Here is a 15,643-nt window from a genome sequence, read left to right as displayed (position 1 = left end):
AGAAAAGAGACTAGATCGGGGTATAAGCGAAGGGACTCAACCCCGTTTGAGGCATCATAGTCTCGACCACGCATCGGAGGCGCCGAGTGACGCGTGCAGAGTTGCCGTGGCAACCCGCGCTGTCACCCGGCAGCCAGACGGCACACGGCGCGCTGAACACTCAAACCCTCACGCGGAAGGTGAGATGACCAGCGCGTCATCCCTGAGAGAACATGGATCACCCACGACACAGTCTCAACATGTTTATGCGAGAGGGATCGTGGCCGTCTGGACAGGAAACAACCGCATCCAGAAACGCACGAGTGGAATGACGTCTTGAAAAAGACGCAGTGTCACACCCGTGTTGCTCTTTTGTGAGGAAACGCTCTTTAAACAGTGCTGAAGCACGCAGGGGAAGACCGCAGCAACACACAGGTGGTAAGTGCAGTCCTGTGGTGCACTCACTGAAACAAACGCCCTCACCAAACCGACAGTTGCTGTGAGAACAGCAGTTTGTTATGCTGATGCAGCGGTGAACATGCGGTCGCGCTGATTGTGCCTTTTCGCCAACACAGAGCGTCCTTTTCGTTCTCTGGAGCATCTCTCTTGCAGATAGGCTCTCTTTTAGAAAAGCAGTCTTGCTACTGTTTGAGCAGCTTTCCTATAGCTCAAACAGTAGAGCATGGCACTAGCAACGCCAAGGTCATGGGTTCGATTCCCAGGGAAAGCAAGAATTGACAAAATGTAAAATGTGTACTTTGAATGCAATGTAAGTCGCTTTGGATAAAAGCGTCTGCCAAATGCATAAATGTAAATGTAATGTAATGCTTCATCAACGCCGTTCGGCTCCGAAGTGAATGACAGCGTGCATTCGCTCTCGCTTCCTGTTTATACCCGCGGCGCGGGGCGGAGCGCGAGATGCAAATCTCGCACGCCAATGGCCCATTGGCCTGTTCTCTATATCTCGAAGCTGATAGGGGCTCCCTGAAGTGATCCCAATTCGTCGGTACGTCCGACGTACGTCGAACGTGACCGACTGAATGGGAACGAGGTGTGTTCAGGCACATTGCTATTTTGAGGCAACTGAAAATGACTGCGCCATTGACTTTAGACCAGGTTTTTGTTGGTCATTTTCAGTTGCATACATTTTTTTTCTGTATTTTTTGTGTTATTTAAAGGACACGTTAGTAATGTGCGCCTATTGGCTGGTGCAAAGCGCGCGTGTACTCTGCTTATTACACACACAGGGACGCGCAGCAGCACACAAACATTTTTAAATATTAAAAATAAAAGGATTCCTCTCTGGAGAAGAGTTCAGTTTTTCCGCTCGCAAATTCCGCCATGAACAATTGTGTTCAGAATGATTGGCAACCCATGTAAATATGATCAAAGATGGCTATAAAAATAAATCTGCGTTGTTTATCATTTTGATCTATCATTCAAAAAAAAAAAAAGGACCTTTCTATAAATTAAACTATAAAAATAGCTTTTTGGCAGCAAACCCACCAGATGGGTTTGATGCAAACTGGGGTAAAAAGTACCTCATGTCCACGGTTAAAAATACAGCTGGTTCTTTAATGTTGTGGGCCTATTTTTTTCTGGAGGTCCTGGACATCTTGTTCAGATACATGGCATCATGGTTTCTAGCAAATACCAACAAATAAAAATCGAAACCTGACGGCCTCTGCTAGAAATCTTATAATGGGCCGTGGTTGGATCGTCCATCAAACAAACATCAACACAAAAATGTGTCACTGAGCACAAAAAGAAGCTTCTGCCATGGCCGTCCAAGTTCCCTGACATGAACCTATTTAGAAAATGAGTAGAGTGAACTGAAGAGGAGAAGCGCCAACATCTGAAGGATCTGGAGGGACTCCTTATGGAGGAATGGTTTCTGATTTCTTGTCAGGTGTTCTCCAAACTCATCAGGCATTATAGGAGAAGACTCAGAGCTGTTATCTCGAGGTTGCTAAAAGTATTTCATAAAAGATAAAAAGGATGCAGATTTATTTTAACAGCCATCTTTGATCATATTTACCAGGGCTGCTAATAATTCTGACCACAACTATAAATAGTGAATCCGGCATGGTGCAAGCAACTGGCTTTTAAAGGGAATGGGAGATGAGACTCTGACTGGTTTATTGCATGTTACGCCCAAAACACACTCATGACTCATTAAGAGACTAGGTACAACCCTTTTGGACCATGCGCTGGGTGCGCCGACCACTTTTTCCGTCGTTAAACTAGCAAAAGTGGATTCGGAAACGCTCTAAGTGCACCTGCGCCATGCGCTTCAGACCATGCGCTCAGATTGTTAAAATAATAGGGCCCTAAGGACGCGTGTCCACCAAAGCGTTTTTATCCAGCTGAAAACGCTAGGCGCTCTGCTGAAAACGTCTCACTGTGGGCGCTTGAGAGCGTTTTGGCAGCGCAGCGTTTTTTTCAGTTGAGACTCTTTGCTTGTTATGATACGGAATATCTGCGGAAGTTACTAGTATCTCATTTCACATATAGATTGTTTCTGTATTGATTCTATACAAAAATGCTGATACAGTGTAAAGTGTTTGCTCTGGCTCTTGTTTTAAATTATTTTGTTCCATTATTATACTGCTTGTTGTCATCTGTTGACGTTGTACAGTACAAGCAGAATGTGGTCTGTGTTGTATTTGTCCAGGCCCTCCTCCACTGTGATTGGACGGCTGGGTGAAAAGTGACAGTGATGAGCGCTGCGTTTTACTCAAAGTTGAACATTCTTCAACTCTCGGCGACCAGTAAAAAACACTGAACGCTCAGCACTTGAGCGTGAAATACCTCGTTACGCTCATGGCGTTCTAAAAATTCGACACTCCCATTGAAAACAATTGAATAAGCCAGCCAGCTGTGTGAAAAAACGCTTTGGTGGACACACAACATAAGACTAGAAAACTTGTTTCTTCATCTTAGACTAGATTAGAACAGAGCAGCAATTTGTTTGTGTCATGAGTTTTTAAACCAACCCTTAAAAGGGATTCTGACCAATTAGACATTGTGTTTAGTTCAGGGCATAACTATGTTGCCCTCCATTCACATTAATCAACACGTCGTCTTCTAGGTCACATGGTTCCTAATTTTCCCACCCTTGCAGAGTATAATTTAATCATGATTTCTTTAATGGGAAAATTATACGTTTTACTCAGACTTGATTAATATCAACATTTGCAAATTGAATTCACATTCACGCACATGCCAAACTTTGCATACCTCCTATAAACTATTCAGTAGTTACTCAAAATGGCATAAACAATGAGTCATTAAAATATCATTCTGCTTCTTGCTTTGTTTTGATAAAGTCATCACAGTCTGATTTGCTCAAAGGTCCTACAGTTGGTCTGGATGTTCAAACATTTGAGGAAATCAATGTAAGAATGACTTACTTATAGTCAGCTTGCCACATTAAATTATTAGTTCACTTAATATTCGGTCACTATTTACTCCTGTAAAACTTCAGTGGAACACAGTCTTGTGTGCTGCTTTTATGATACTTTTATGGTGCGTGTGAATCCTTTTTGCACCTTAAAAGCTTCCTATACATTGTAATTGCATGGAAAAAGCGAGCGGTACATTATTCAAAAATGTTTCACGTACCCCAGAAAGAAACTGTTTGGAGTGATATGAGGATGAGTAAATTATGAACTAATCCTTTAAGCTGGGATAGGAGAAAGTATTTTAACATTTGAAAAAAATTGCATACCTTTAATCTCTTTGTTGCTTTTGTAAAAACAGATATAGTTTAAGCAGTAGCTGTGTACGCAGCTCTTCATGTATTAATGAGATATTGGCAGCGTGACATACCTGCTTTCATCTTATCACTGTCCTCTTTCAGAGACTCATGTAGGTTGGGTTGGGGGAAGCTACTTTTTACAGTCAAGCTCATCTTTATTAGTGTACTAAAAGGTACCAAAGGTAGATACATTGAAGACATTTAAAAGGCAGTATCATTGTAAATATTTAATTTGGATATTTTGGTAACACTTTAGTATAGTGTCCAATTCCCACTTTTAACTAGTTACTTATTGGCATGCATATTACTAGGATATTGGCTGTTTATAAAGCACATATTACTTATTCTGCATGACCATAGTCTACATCCCTTGATCCAAACCAATACCTAAACTTAAAAACTACCTTACTGAGCAGTAATTAGGAGTTTATTGAGGCAAAATTTGTAGTTAATAGAAAGAATTGGATCCTAAAGTGTGACCAATATTTTTTTCTGAAATCACAGCCATATTTATCATTTTTCAAACAATGTGGATCTTAATTAGCTTGACAACAGATTGGCCTACATTTACAATAAAAAGAGTTGTATCTGTAACTGAGATGAAAACATAGCTACTGTACATTTGGCAAATATTAGAATGATTTCAGAGGGATCATGTGACACTAAAAGACTGAAATAATGGCTGCTGAAAATTCATATTTGCAATCGAAGAAATAAATAAAATTGTATATATATATATATATATATATATATATATATATATATATATATATATATATATATATATATAAATGAAAAACAGTTATTTAAAATTGTAATATTTCACAAGATTACTGTTTTTACTGTAGTTTTTATCAAATAAATGCAGCCTGGATATATGGAAAACAAACAACTTCCTAATATGAAACGTATATCCCACAGTACTTTTTTATTACCACATTCATGTACCATGATATTTAAATGGGGCCTTAAGGTACTAGAATATGACTGGTATTACCACCATGAACGTGTCCCAAAAACATGGTAGAACCATAGTTCTTTTTGTAATGGTCTCTCCTTTCCTGCTCTCCTTCTCTCATAGTGTTGAGTGTCCGCTGTAATGTGTCCTGTGGTTAGGGATCAGTGATTGCTGTGGTAACAGGGCGCACAAAAAAAATGTGCCTGACCGAGAGGGCAACAATCTGACCAATTACACGGCTTACTGCTCTCACCACGGCAACCCAGACATTAAAAAATGAGTACCGAACCACCTGGCATGGGTCACAGCTCTACCATGATAGATGAGGGAAAATACAAAGCCTGAACAGTTGATTGTTGCCCGTGTTTTGTCCTCTTGCCTCCTTCTCTCCATTTGCAGGGCAAAAGCTACTCTCAAACAGCGAAGAAAAGAAGAAAAAAGTGTTCAAGTTGATTTCTGCCTCTAGCGTAATGCAAAAAAAAGGAAAAAAGAAAAGAAAAACCATCAAAAGAGAGAGCTCAGGAACAAACGGGAAAAGCAGAGGATTTTGCATAGGCCCCTCTGGGCTTTTTGGGTTGGGTTGGCGATGGCCTCTTAATAAAGGAGGATCTTAGCGAGCGGAGAGGGGAAGAGGGAAACGAAAAGAAAGGGCGAATAAGAATCTGAGAAGACAAGGCAAAGGGGAAAAAAGCATTGAATTAAAACCATCCTCAGCTCTGTAGCGCCGTGCTAATCCTCCAAACGGAGCACGCTAACACAGAGCGTCCCATATGACAGAGATAAAAACCTCTCTCTCGGCCGTTCTGTGGATTCCCTCATTTACAAGGCACTTAACTCTCTCAATCTCTCCACCACCTCGTGTCAAAAACAACTGTAATAAACGCTTCCAGGTTAAGACATGTTCTTTGGAAATCCTTCACGGGACACTTTGGTCTTAGCATCTGCATTAAAATGAAATGAGCCATATCTGCAGTTAGAAGAGGATTATTAACTCTTATGAAGGAAGTCTGCTGTTGCAAACTTGCATAATGACCTTTCGTATTTAGCTGAAATGTGACGCCTCATATGTTTAGACCGTTGTAATGATACACATCGGATGAATTGTTCTAAGCTGTTTTGAAATGTGCTGTATGGTTTGTATGATATGGCTATGCCAGGATGTCGACGCTGTTCTTTTCACAAGCAACACCATAAAGCACCATAAAAATAGTCAATTTAATTTGTGAGTCATATTCAAAGTCTTCTGAAGCCCTACGATAGCTTTATAGTAAAAAATCAAAACAAAACATGGTAACACTTTACAATCAAGTTTCATTAGTTAACTACATTAGTTGACATGAACTAATAATGAACTGCACTTCTACAGCATTTATTAATCTTTGTTAATGTTAATTTCAACATTTACTAATGCATTATTAAAATCAAAAGTTGTATTTGGTAACATTAGTTAATGCACTGTGAACTAACATGAACTAACAGCTGTATTTTTATTAACTAACGTTAACAAAGATTAACAAATACAGTAATACATGTATTACTCATGGTTAGTTCATGTTAGTTAATACATTAACTAATGTTAATAAATGAAACCTTATTGTAAAGTGTTACCAAAAACATATTTAAAAGTCTTACCCTAATTCTTATTTGCATGTCTGCATATTTGTATAATAATAATAATAATGTGATAGTGTTGATATATTAATTAAAAAAATTATTAAATTGTTAATGAATGAATGAATGAATTAAGTTGAGTTGTTGTTGTTATATAATTAATATTTACTAAAATGTGTAACATTTTTAATTACTAAGAGTAATATATCAATTGTAAATATTATTAATATTATTAGCATGTTAATAAATTGTTAATAGATTACTATTTATAATTTGCTAATATTTATATGTATTAGTAATAATAATTGTAATTAGTATTAATAATAATGGTAATTAATAGTAGTAATTATAGTATGGTATGGTATTTTACTAATATTAACAATATGTATAATTAATATATAATGATGCTAATAAAATGTATAATAAAAATATTATTATTATTATTATTATTATATTGAGAGATATTTACTTCAGATAATTTAATTCATAATAATATATTAATTGTAAATATTATTAATATTATTAACATGTTAATAAATTGTTAATAGATTATTATTTATAATTTGCTAATATTTATATGTATTAGTTGTAATAATAATTGTAATTAGTATGAATAATAATAGTAATTAATAGTAGTAATTATAGTATGGTATTTTACTAATATTAACAATATGTGTGATTAATATATAATATATAATGATGATGATAAAATGTATAATACAAATATTATTATTATATTGAAATAATTCATAATAATATATTAATTAAAAAAGATTATGAATGTGTTAATTAAATATTAAAATATAACTATTAATATTAATTATAATTTACTAATATTAATTTGTATAATTAGTAATAATTATTATAAATAAATGATATTTTACTAAAATCAACTATATTATAATTAATATACTATATATATATATATATATATATATATATATATATATATATATATATATATATATATATATATATATATATATATATATATATATATATATATATCAATAATTTGTATTATATTGATTATTCATTTATTAGTTATTGTCACTAATATAATATAAATATAAAAAGATGTCACATTTGATGTTTAGTCCACAGCACTACACTCATTTCCTCTAAGATACTTATATTATCATATTATATATCAAGATTGTATATTATGCACGCCAGTAATTTTTACCCAATTTTGGCTTTCTTACTGCAGGTTATCAGATTTCTTACCGTCTGGATGTCAACGACCCCAACAAGTTCACCATGGTTGAGGTGGGGTCAAACGCACGTCAGTTCACAGTGACGGGACTGATCCCAGAGTCGGCGTACGTGTTCCAAATCACAGCGCGCACTCAACAGGGCTGGGGACTGCCGGAGGAGGCCATCGTCGTAACCACAGAAAAAAGAGGTACTTTTGAAGGTCACATCGAATTAAGGATGCTCTAACAAGTCGAAACCAGGTCCTCCAGCTGCTATTCCTGTAGGCGGTGCATTTCTGGTCCAAGATATTTCATATGCAAATTTCTAAGCTTGATCATGATCAAAACTGTTGAAAAACCTGTTGTACACACAATCTACTACCTTCCTAGAACATTCTGTCATCGACTGAAAGTTTACAGTATAATTTTTTAGCAAGGAAAGGCCATAGTATGAGTAAATGTAAGAAACTTTTTATTATTGGTAATATTTCAACATTTAACTGAAGCAACTGAGGTGTACTTGATTATCCATACATCATTTTTTAGGAAAATCATGTTGAAGTGTAAGTATGATACATCAGGCTTTAGAGGAACATTGTTTGGACATTTCTCTGTTATCCCCCACAATAAAAACTAAAGAGCTATAAAACTAAGCATTTAGATATCATCTTATTAAGATGTTTGATTGGGAGATATAGAGTGACAACTGATATTTATATCCATTTTACAGTATGTAAGCTATACCGTTATAAAGATACCATCAATGTACATTACAAGCTATCAGAATTTCATATACTTTTTCGCCATATACATATCAGCAACTGCTCAGTTTGTGCCTCTGTAAAAAACTCTTTTTTTTTTCTTTAAATATGAGCTCCAAGTTCTCGTATATATCAAACTATATGAGCCAGAAAAACCTGATGTATCTAATATGATACGCAACAAAATATACACAATCATATACATATATAACATAACATTTTTAAAGATTTATTTAATATATTTTGTCTAAAAAGGTTCAATAAACTGTTCCATTTCTGATTATTATTTCATATAATATTTTTTATCATAGTTGAGTTGTTATCAATTTGGGTAACACTTTATTTTACAGTGTCCTTGTTACATATGTTACATGTACTCACTATAGTAATAAAAGTAAATTATGCATAATTACATGCAACTAAAGGCCCATTTATACTTCTGCGTCGAGTGTACGCCGTAGTGTACGCCGTAGGCTACGCGCGTAGCCGACGCCGTCGTGAGCATTTATACTTCTGCGCTGTTGTCTGCGTCAATGTGCAATTCCACATGCAGACGCTAGAAGGCAGTGTCCTCGGGCATGTTGGTGTAATCAAGACAACAGTCGAAGAAGAAGCAGCTTGATGTGTAGAATCTGTGCATTCATGTCGGAATATCAGCAGCAGTGAGAGAGCGGCTTTTCTTGCTGCTTGAGTTGTTGTATCTAATACAAATTAAGCATCTCTAGTTGATTAGTAAAGCTAAATAAGGCGATCTGGCGCTGGAATGCATTTGTGAAACCATGCGGAGCTCGTGGCCGCTGTTTTCAGCAGCGGTGGCTCAGCAAGCGATTGTTGTTGCGGAGACTTCATTCACGAAATATACCCTAATGTGTCCCTGTTCTTGATATACAATTACTGATTAACATCTTTGGTTTTAATGAGAAAATAAATAAACTATATTCAGCGGATCTATGTATTTATTTACTACCATAAAGAATCGCTGGACTGCAAAATAGTGTGTTATAGCAGACGTAACGAACTATCATCCAATTTCTGGACACACACACACACTCCTATCGCAGATTTTTTATTTATTTATTGACCTGAGGGAAGGGTTCTGGCAGACCAATCACAGCGCTTGCGGTCCGCGTAGAATTGACGCGTTGTTACATTTTTGGAGAGGTGCGCGTCAGGCTCAAGCCTGTAGTGCTCCAGTCAGAAATTGAAGCTTTCGCGCCTCGATCGCCCCCCGGTGGCCGGTCCCAGTATAGCTCCTAAACCCCGCCTCTCCATGTATTTCAATGGGCGCGAGACACACTAAACTATTTAATTACACTTCAAATAATTGTTTCCTAAAGATGGTTTCTGTCATTTTAGGCAGTTTTTATTACAATAATTTCATTTCAAGTGTTCGTTTTTTAAATAAGTTTAGTTTTAGTGAGTTATTTGATGCTATAAAAACGGGGGTGTGACGTCATGATTGACAGCTGAGATTGACGGCTTCTCTGAGTGAAGTTGTCACTGAGGCACTAACGGACTTTTTTCTGGATTTTTGTGAGGAGATTGGAGCTTTAGCTTTCATTTCTACACTTCCATAACTGTTTATTTCACACCAACATAATTAATTATTCTGCATCTGTGAGAGTGTGGGCGGGCTTTTGATAATCGCGCCTCTACTTCCTGTTCTCTACTGCGCAACTCCGGTCCCGAGATCGCTACTGCGCAGACTCGGTCCCAAGATGTCAGCGCCGTGAGCGGGCCTATGAAAGCTTCAACTTTGGTCAGCGGAAGTCAATGGAGTCGCGTCGTCCATATTTTTTTACAGTCTATGGTCAGGCTACGGCGTAGGGTACGGCGTATCCAACGCGTCTATGCGTAGGGTACGCCGTACCCTCTGCGTGCACTCGACGCAGAAGTATAAATTGGCCTTTACCCTCAACCAACCCCTAATCCTACACTCTAAAAAATGCTGGGTTAAAAATAACCCAAGTTGGATTGAAAATGGACTAACCCAGCAATTGGGTTGTTTTAACCCAGCGGATGGGTTAAATGTTTGCTTAAAACAACCCATTTGCTGGGTTAGTCCATTTTCAACCCAACTTGGGTTGTTTTTATCCCAGCATTTTTTAGAGTGTACCCTAACCCTATAGCAAGTACATGTAGTTCATTAATATTACTCAGTGCTTACATATATAATTACACTGTAACAATGACACCTTAAAATAAAGTGTTACCTCAGTTTGTTTGTTGTTGAATCATTTGCATAAACAGTGACCAATCGAATGTGACTATGGCTAAAAACTACTCATGTAATTCACTGAAATGCTCATGTTTCGTGGAGTCTGTCCAAATTGAATGTCAGTCATAAAGCTGATAAAGCATACCGTCAAAACAGCATGTGGCCCTTTCAGGCTTTACTGCATTTAAACCCGAGCTCAAAATTAGCCGTGAGCCGGGTCTGTGACACATGCATATGCCCATCAGTGACTCATTACACATGTCCCACAGAGCGTCCACAGCCCCCTCGTCGACTCACGGTGCCACAGAAAGGGGTGGAGTCTCATAAGCTTCGACTTCATTGGACGGCGGGAGGAGACGGCTCTTCCCCAGTGCGCTACTTCACCCTGCAGACATTAGAGCTGCCGGATGGCGAGTGGAAGACCCACACATCCTCCATCGGTCATAATAACACCTCCTGGGAGGTGGATAGGTAACACACGCGCACATATCTCTCTCTGATTAGTCATAACTGCCTGTGCGGGCAACGGCTGGTACAAGAACAGTCACTATTTATAGCAAAATGTGCTTTAGCTCTGACAGACAGAAGTCATTAAAACACACAGGATGGAGCTACGCTTGAGGTCATTGTTTGGATTTCAGAGTATGCAAACATGGAAATATGGAAATAATTGAGGTTATAATTCAGCAAGGAAATCTTTTATATTGCACAACAAAAAAGTTGCAAGGGTAATATCATGTTAGCACCATGTTTTGTTTTGTGTTTTGCTTTGTTTGTTTGTTTTTTGACATTTATTATGGTAGTACCAGATATGGACTTATATCATGGTAATACCATTTTTTTGTCGTTTTTTTTTCTAGGCATGTACCATGCTTTCTGTTTTTTACAAAAAATGCTTTTTGTTTTTTGTTTAATTACCATGGTAATACCATTTTTGTTTGTTTGGTTTGATTTTTTTTAGACGTGCCATGGTAGTACCATTTTCTTTTTGTTAATGTACTATGTTGCATCATGTTTTTCTGGACATGTACCATGTTAGCACGTTTTTAAGCCCTAAAATTATACTTTTTGTTTTGTTCAAAAACTTATTTCATTTCAATTTGATTAATTCTATTTTTTTTATTTTATTTATATTTAAATTACTAGATTTTATCAATAAATAATAAATAAATAAATTGTAATTTAAGCACATTCTTCACATTCTTTCAACTTAAATAATTCGCAATTTCATGCATAACCCTTTTAATTCAGCTCAAAATATTTTACATTGGGTGTCTTTGTCGACGTCTTGTGGGGAAAAAAATTATATAATGATATTTCATGACTCCTTGCCACAGATGGCCTTTAGCTCTATATGGAGCAAATGAGCTGTTCTGCTGGGTCCTAATAGTCCGTTTCTCTTCAGTATGCATTCAGATACAGATGTAGCCATTATAAAATCTTTTGTGGAAAAGTTTTAGCATTTTTAGTTAGAATTTTGAGCATTTTTAGGGTTTTCTATGTGTACTGAAGCATTCCTCGCATTCCATTCGTTCCAATGGGGGTCAAATTGACCTGTGAGGGAAGGATTTGTTATTTTTTTTTAATTTCAACCACACAACTCCTCGAATCCAGTAATTTTTTTGTGCATTCCTGGTTCAAGTGCAAAAGTCCTAGGGTTTTGGACCACTCCGATGAACTTTTTTTTTAAAAAGTAGTTTTGTGTCAAAATGACCCGAAGAAAGGATGAGGGTTAAGGGCTTTTCTGTTTTTGATTAGATATGTATGCACCATGCTAGTCTCTGAAGTAGGGCTGTAACGATTTGACCATAAAATAAAAATCTCGATTAATTGAACATTTTACCTCGATTACGATTAATGGACGATTATTTTGCTCTTCTTTTTATTTTATTTTTTGCTTTCCTTTTTGTGCCCTCATAGATCAGTGATAAGATTTGTACTGTAAATATTTTTTAATATTTAAGGTGGGATATTTTTTTCTAAGGAAAAAGTGCATTTCTTTGTGATTTTAAAATACTTGAAGCAAACGGTTCACTTTCAGCAGTTATTGTCTACAACCCCAAATCAGAAAAAGTTGGGACAGTATGGAAAACGAAAAAAAAAAGAAGTGATTTCTAAATTTACTTTGACTTGTATTTCATTGGAGATAATAGGAACACAAAATATTTCATGTTTTGTCTGGTCAACTTCATGTCATTTGTAAATATGCATCCTTTCCTGTCATTCAGACCTGCAACACATTTCAAAAAATGTTGGGACAGGAGCAATTTAGGGCTAGTAATGAGGTAAAATGGTTAAATAATGATGTGATTTGAAACCGGTGATGTCAACAGGTGATTGTAATTATGATTTGGTACAAAAGCAGCATCCAAGAAAGGTCTAATCCTTTAGGAGCAAAGATGGGCAGAGGATCGCCAGTTTGCCAACAAATACGTGAGAAAATTATTGAAATGTTTAAAAACAATGTTCCTTAAAGAAAGATAGGAAGAGATTTGGATATTTCACATTCAACAGTGCATAACACAATTAAAAAATTCAAGGAATCTGGAGGAATTTCAGTGCGTAAAGGACAAGGGCGCAACCCTAAGCTCCGATCCCTCAGGCGGCACTGCATCAAGAATTGTCATTCATCTATAAGCGATATCACCACATGGGCTCAGGACTACTTTGGCAAACCTTTGTCAAGTACCACAATACGTAGTTACATCCACAAATGCCAGTTAAAACTGTACTGTGCCAAAAGTAAGCCCTATGTTAACAGTGTCCAGAAGCGCCGTCGACTTCTCTGGGCTCTGAGGCATCTGGGATGGACTATCATATAGTGGAAACGTGTACTGTGGTCAGATGAATCAGTATTTCAGGTATTTTTTGGGAGGAATGGACGCCGTGTGCTCCGGACCAAAGAAGAAAAGGATCATCCAGACTGTTACCAGCAACAAGTCCAAAAGCCAGGGTCTGTCATGGTATGGGGTTGTGTCAGTGCCCTTGGCAAAGGTAACTTGCACTTCTGTGAAGGCACCATTAATGCTGAAAAGTACATAGAGATTTTGGAGCATAATATGCTGCCTTCAAGAAGACATCTTTTCCAGGGACGTCCATGCATATTTCAACAAGACACTGCAAAACCACATTCTGCACACATTACAAAGTCCTGGCTGCGGAGGAAGAGGGTACGGGTACTTGACTGGCCTGCCTGCAGTCCCGACCTGTCTCCAATAGAGAATGTGTGGCGCATTTTGAAGCGCAAAATGCGTCAATGAAGACCCCGTACTGTTGCCCACCTTAAGACTTGTTTGCAGGAAGAATGGGACAAAATTACACCTGAAACACTTCATCACTTGGTGTCTTCAGTCCCTAAACGTCTTTTAAGTGTTGTGAAAAGGAATGGCAACATTACAAAGTGGTAAATGCTTTACTGTCCCAACTTTTTTTGAAATGTGTTGCAGGTCTGAATGACAGGAAAGGTTGCATATTTACAAATGACATGAAGTTGACCAGACAAAACATGAAATATTTTGTGTTCATTTTGTCTGCAATGAAATACAAGTCAAAGTAAATTTAGATATCACTTCTTTTTTTTTTTGCGTTTTCCATACTGTCCCAACTTTTTCTGATTTGGGGTTGTACATCAAATACAGATACATTAGCACAGTAGGCCTACATTACATTTATCTGACTGCATTTATGAGAGAGTGATTGTGTGTGTGAATTAGTCATACCGTCTCTTTTAATTATGAAGCTGTGGTTTGTACTTACTTCAAAGGTAGACAAATCTATGCTATAACATTTGAGTTTCTAAACTACTTTAGTGATGAATCACAGGACTGGGTTGACAATGAGTTTCTTGAATAGTGCGCAATCACTTTAAAGGGGTCATAGAATGGTACATGCACTTTTACAAGTTGATTATACGGAAATGTGTGTTGGCAGTGCCTGTACACAACCATCCTATAATGATAAAAATACATCCAGTGTTTTTTTTAATCTCCTTATATATTTTCCCCTGTCTCAAATCGAGCCGTCTGACCGTGTGACGTTACACGGTGTACGCCCCGGTGGACAGCAGCGTTTCAACACAGACACGCCCTGAGCGAGCTGTCATCAGTCCGCCATTGTTGATACTCTGGAGCAGAATGGCGTCTAAGCGATTGTGGTGTTGTGTTGTTGGGTGTAATAACGAACACAGCAGTCATTTTGATGTTCCTAAATCCGAACCGCTGAAGACCCAGTGGCTGCAGTGCTGAGTTTTGTTTTAGAAGGGAATATTCCCCCCCGATCAACGTCAATGTTTGCGCAATCATTTCTCAGCAGACTGCTTTATAAACGAGCGTCAGTATAAAGCAGGTTTTGCTAATAAGCTGCTCTTGAAAAAAGGATTGTGTTCCTGCTGCACCTCAGGAAGATGTGAGTGTAACGTTTTATTAACCTTTATATTAATCTTTGCAAATCGCTTGCACGCTTCACGATGAATGAGGCTAAAGTTTACAGGGTAAGTTACATTACGGCATGCTTTCTGTGTATGACGTTCTCAATATAATTCATAATCCCACGTTTATAATGAACAACGCGTTATGTTTGTTATTGCAAACTGTGTACTCGGGTGATAAAGTTAACGTGGTAACACTACACTAAGCTTATTTTTGTACATGGTTTATAACGGTGTCTGTTACTGATTAAGAAGTAATGTAAAAAAAAAAAATCTTATAACATAACATCAATCTGTCAATGAACTAACACATCAGTAAACACATAGCAACTACGCTACTCTGCCAGTGCAAAGATAGATCAAAGTGACATGACGTTAACCAACCATTCAGAAACGTCCTGTTCGAACTTCGATGGGTTCGTCATCTGTTCCTGGTCCGACTCCGGTTCAAAATGATAAGGTTGCTTAGATATGTCTTCAGAGACTCCCGTTGCCATTATTTCTCGAAAATATACCCTCAAATGTTGTCAAGGCAACACTCCACGTGTGTTGTGGTGTTGTGTCGGGTCGAACCAAACGCCCCACAGAGCAGAGGGGGCGGGGTGAGCAAAGCTCATTATCATTTAAAGTCACATACACTGAAATGACTTGCTGAAAACTGAGCTGGTTTTGACCAGGTAAAATGAGTGTTTTCTTACAATACTAATGAGAATTTTTAATTAAAGTATATTACA

At 37.4% G+C, this 15,643-nt stretch overlaps 1 protein-coding gene across 1 annotated transcript in view; it reads left to right on the top strand.

Annotated features, from left to right (window-relative positions):
- The window catches only part of sdk1b (sidekick cell adhesion molecule 1b), a gene marked incomplete at its 3' end in the record, with an annotated part of 336,422 nt that overhangs the window by 293,950 nt on the left and 26,829 nt on the right, over positions 1–15,643 (top strand). Inside the window, exons 30-31 of the mRNA XM_079811264.1 lie at positions 7,519–7,713; positions 10,753–10,954. Coding sequence (XP_079667390.1) covers positions 7,519–7,713; positions 10,753–10,954 — 397 coding nt within the window. The remainder of the gene's footprint in view (positions 1–7,518; positions 7,714–10,752; positions 10,955–15,643) is intronic.

Source organism: Gobio gobio (genome assembly GCF_949357685.1).
Source record: "Gobio gobio genome assembly, chromosome: 3".
Taxonomy (NCBI): domain Eukaryota; kingdom Metazoa; phylum Chordata; class Actinopteri; order Cypriniformes; family Gobionidae; genus Gobio; species Gobio gobio.
This window is presented reverse-complemented; position numbering and strand designations above follow the sequence as displayed.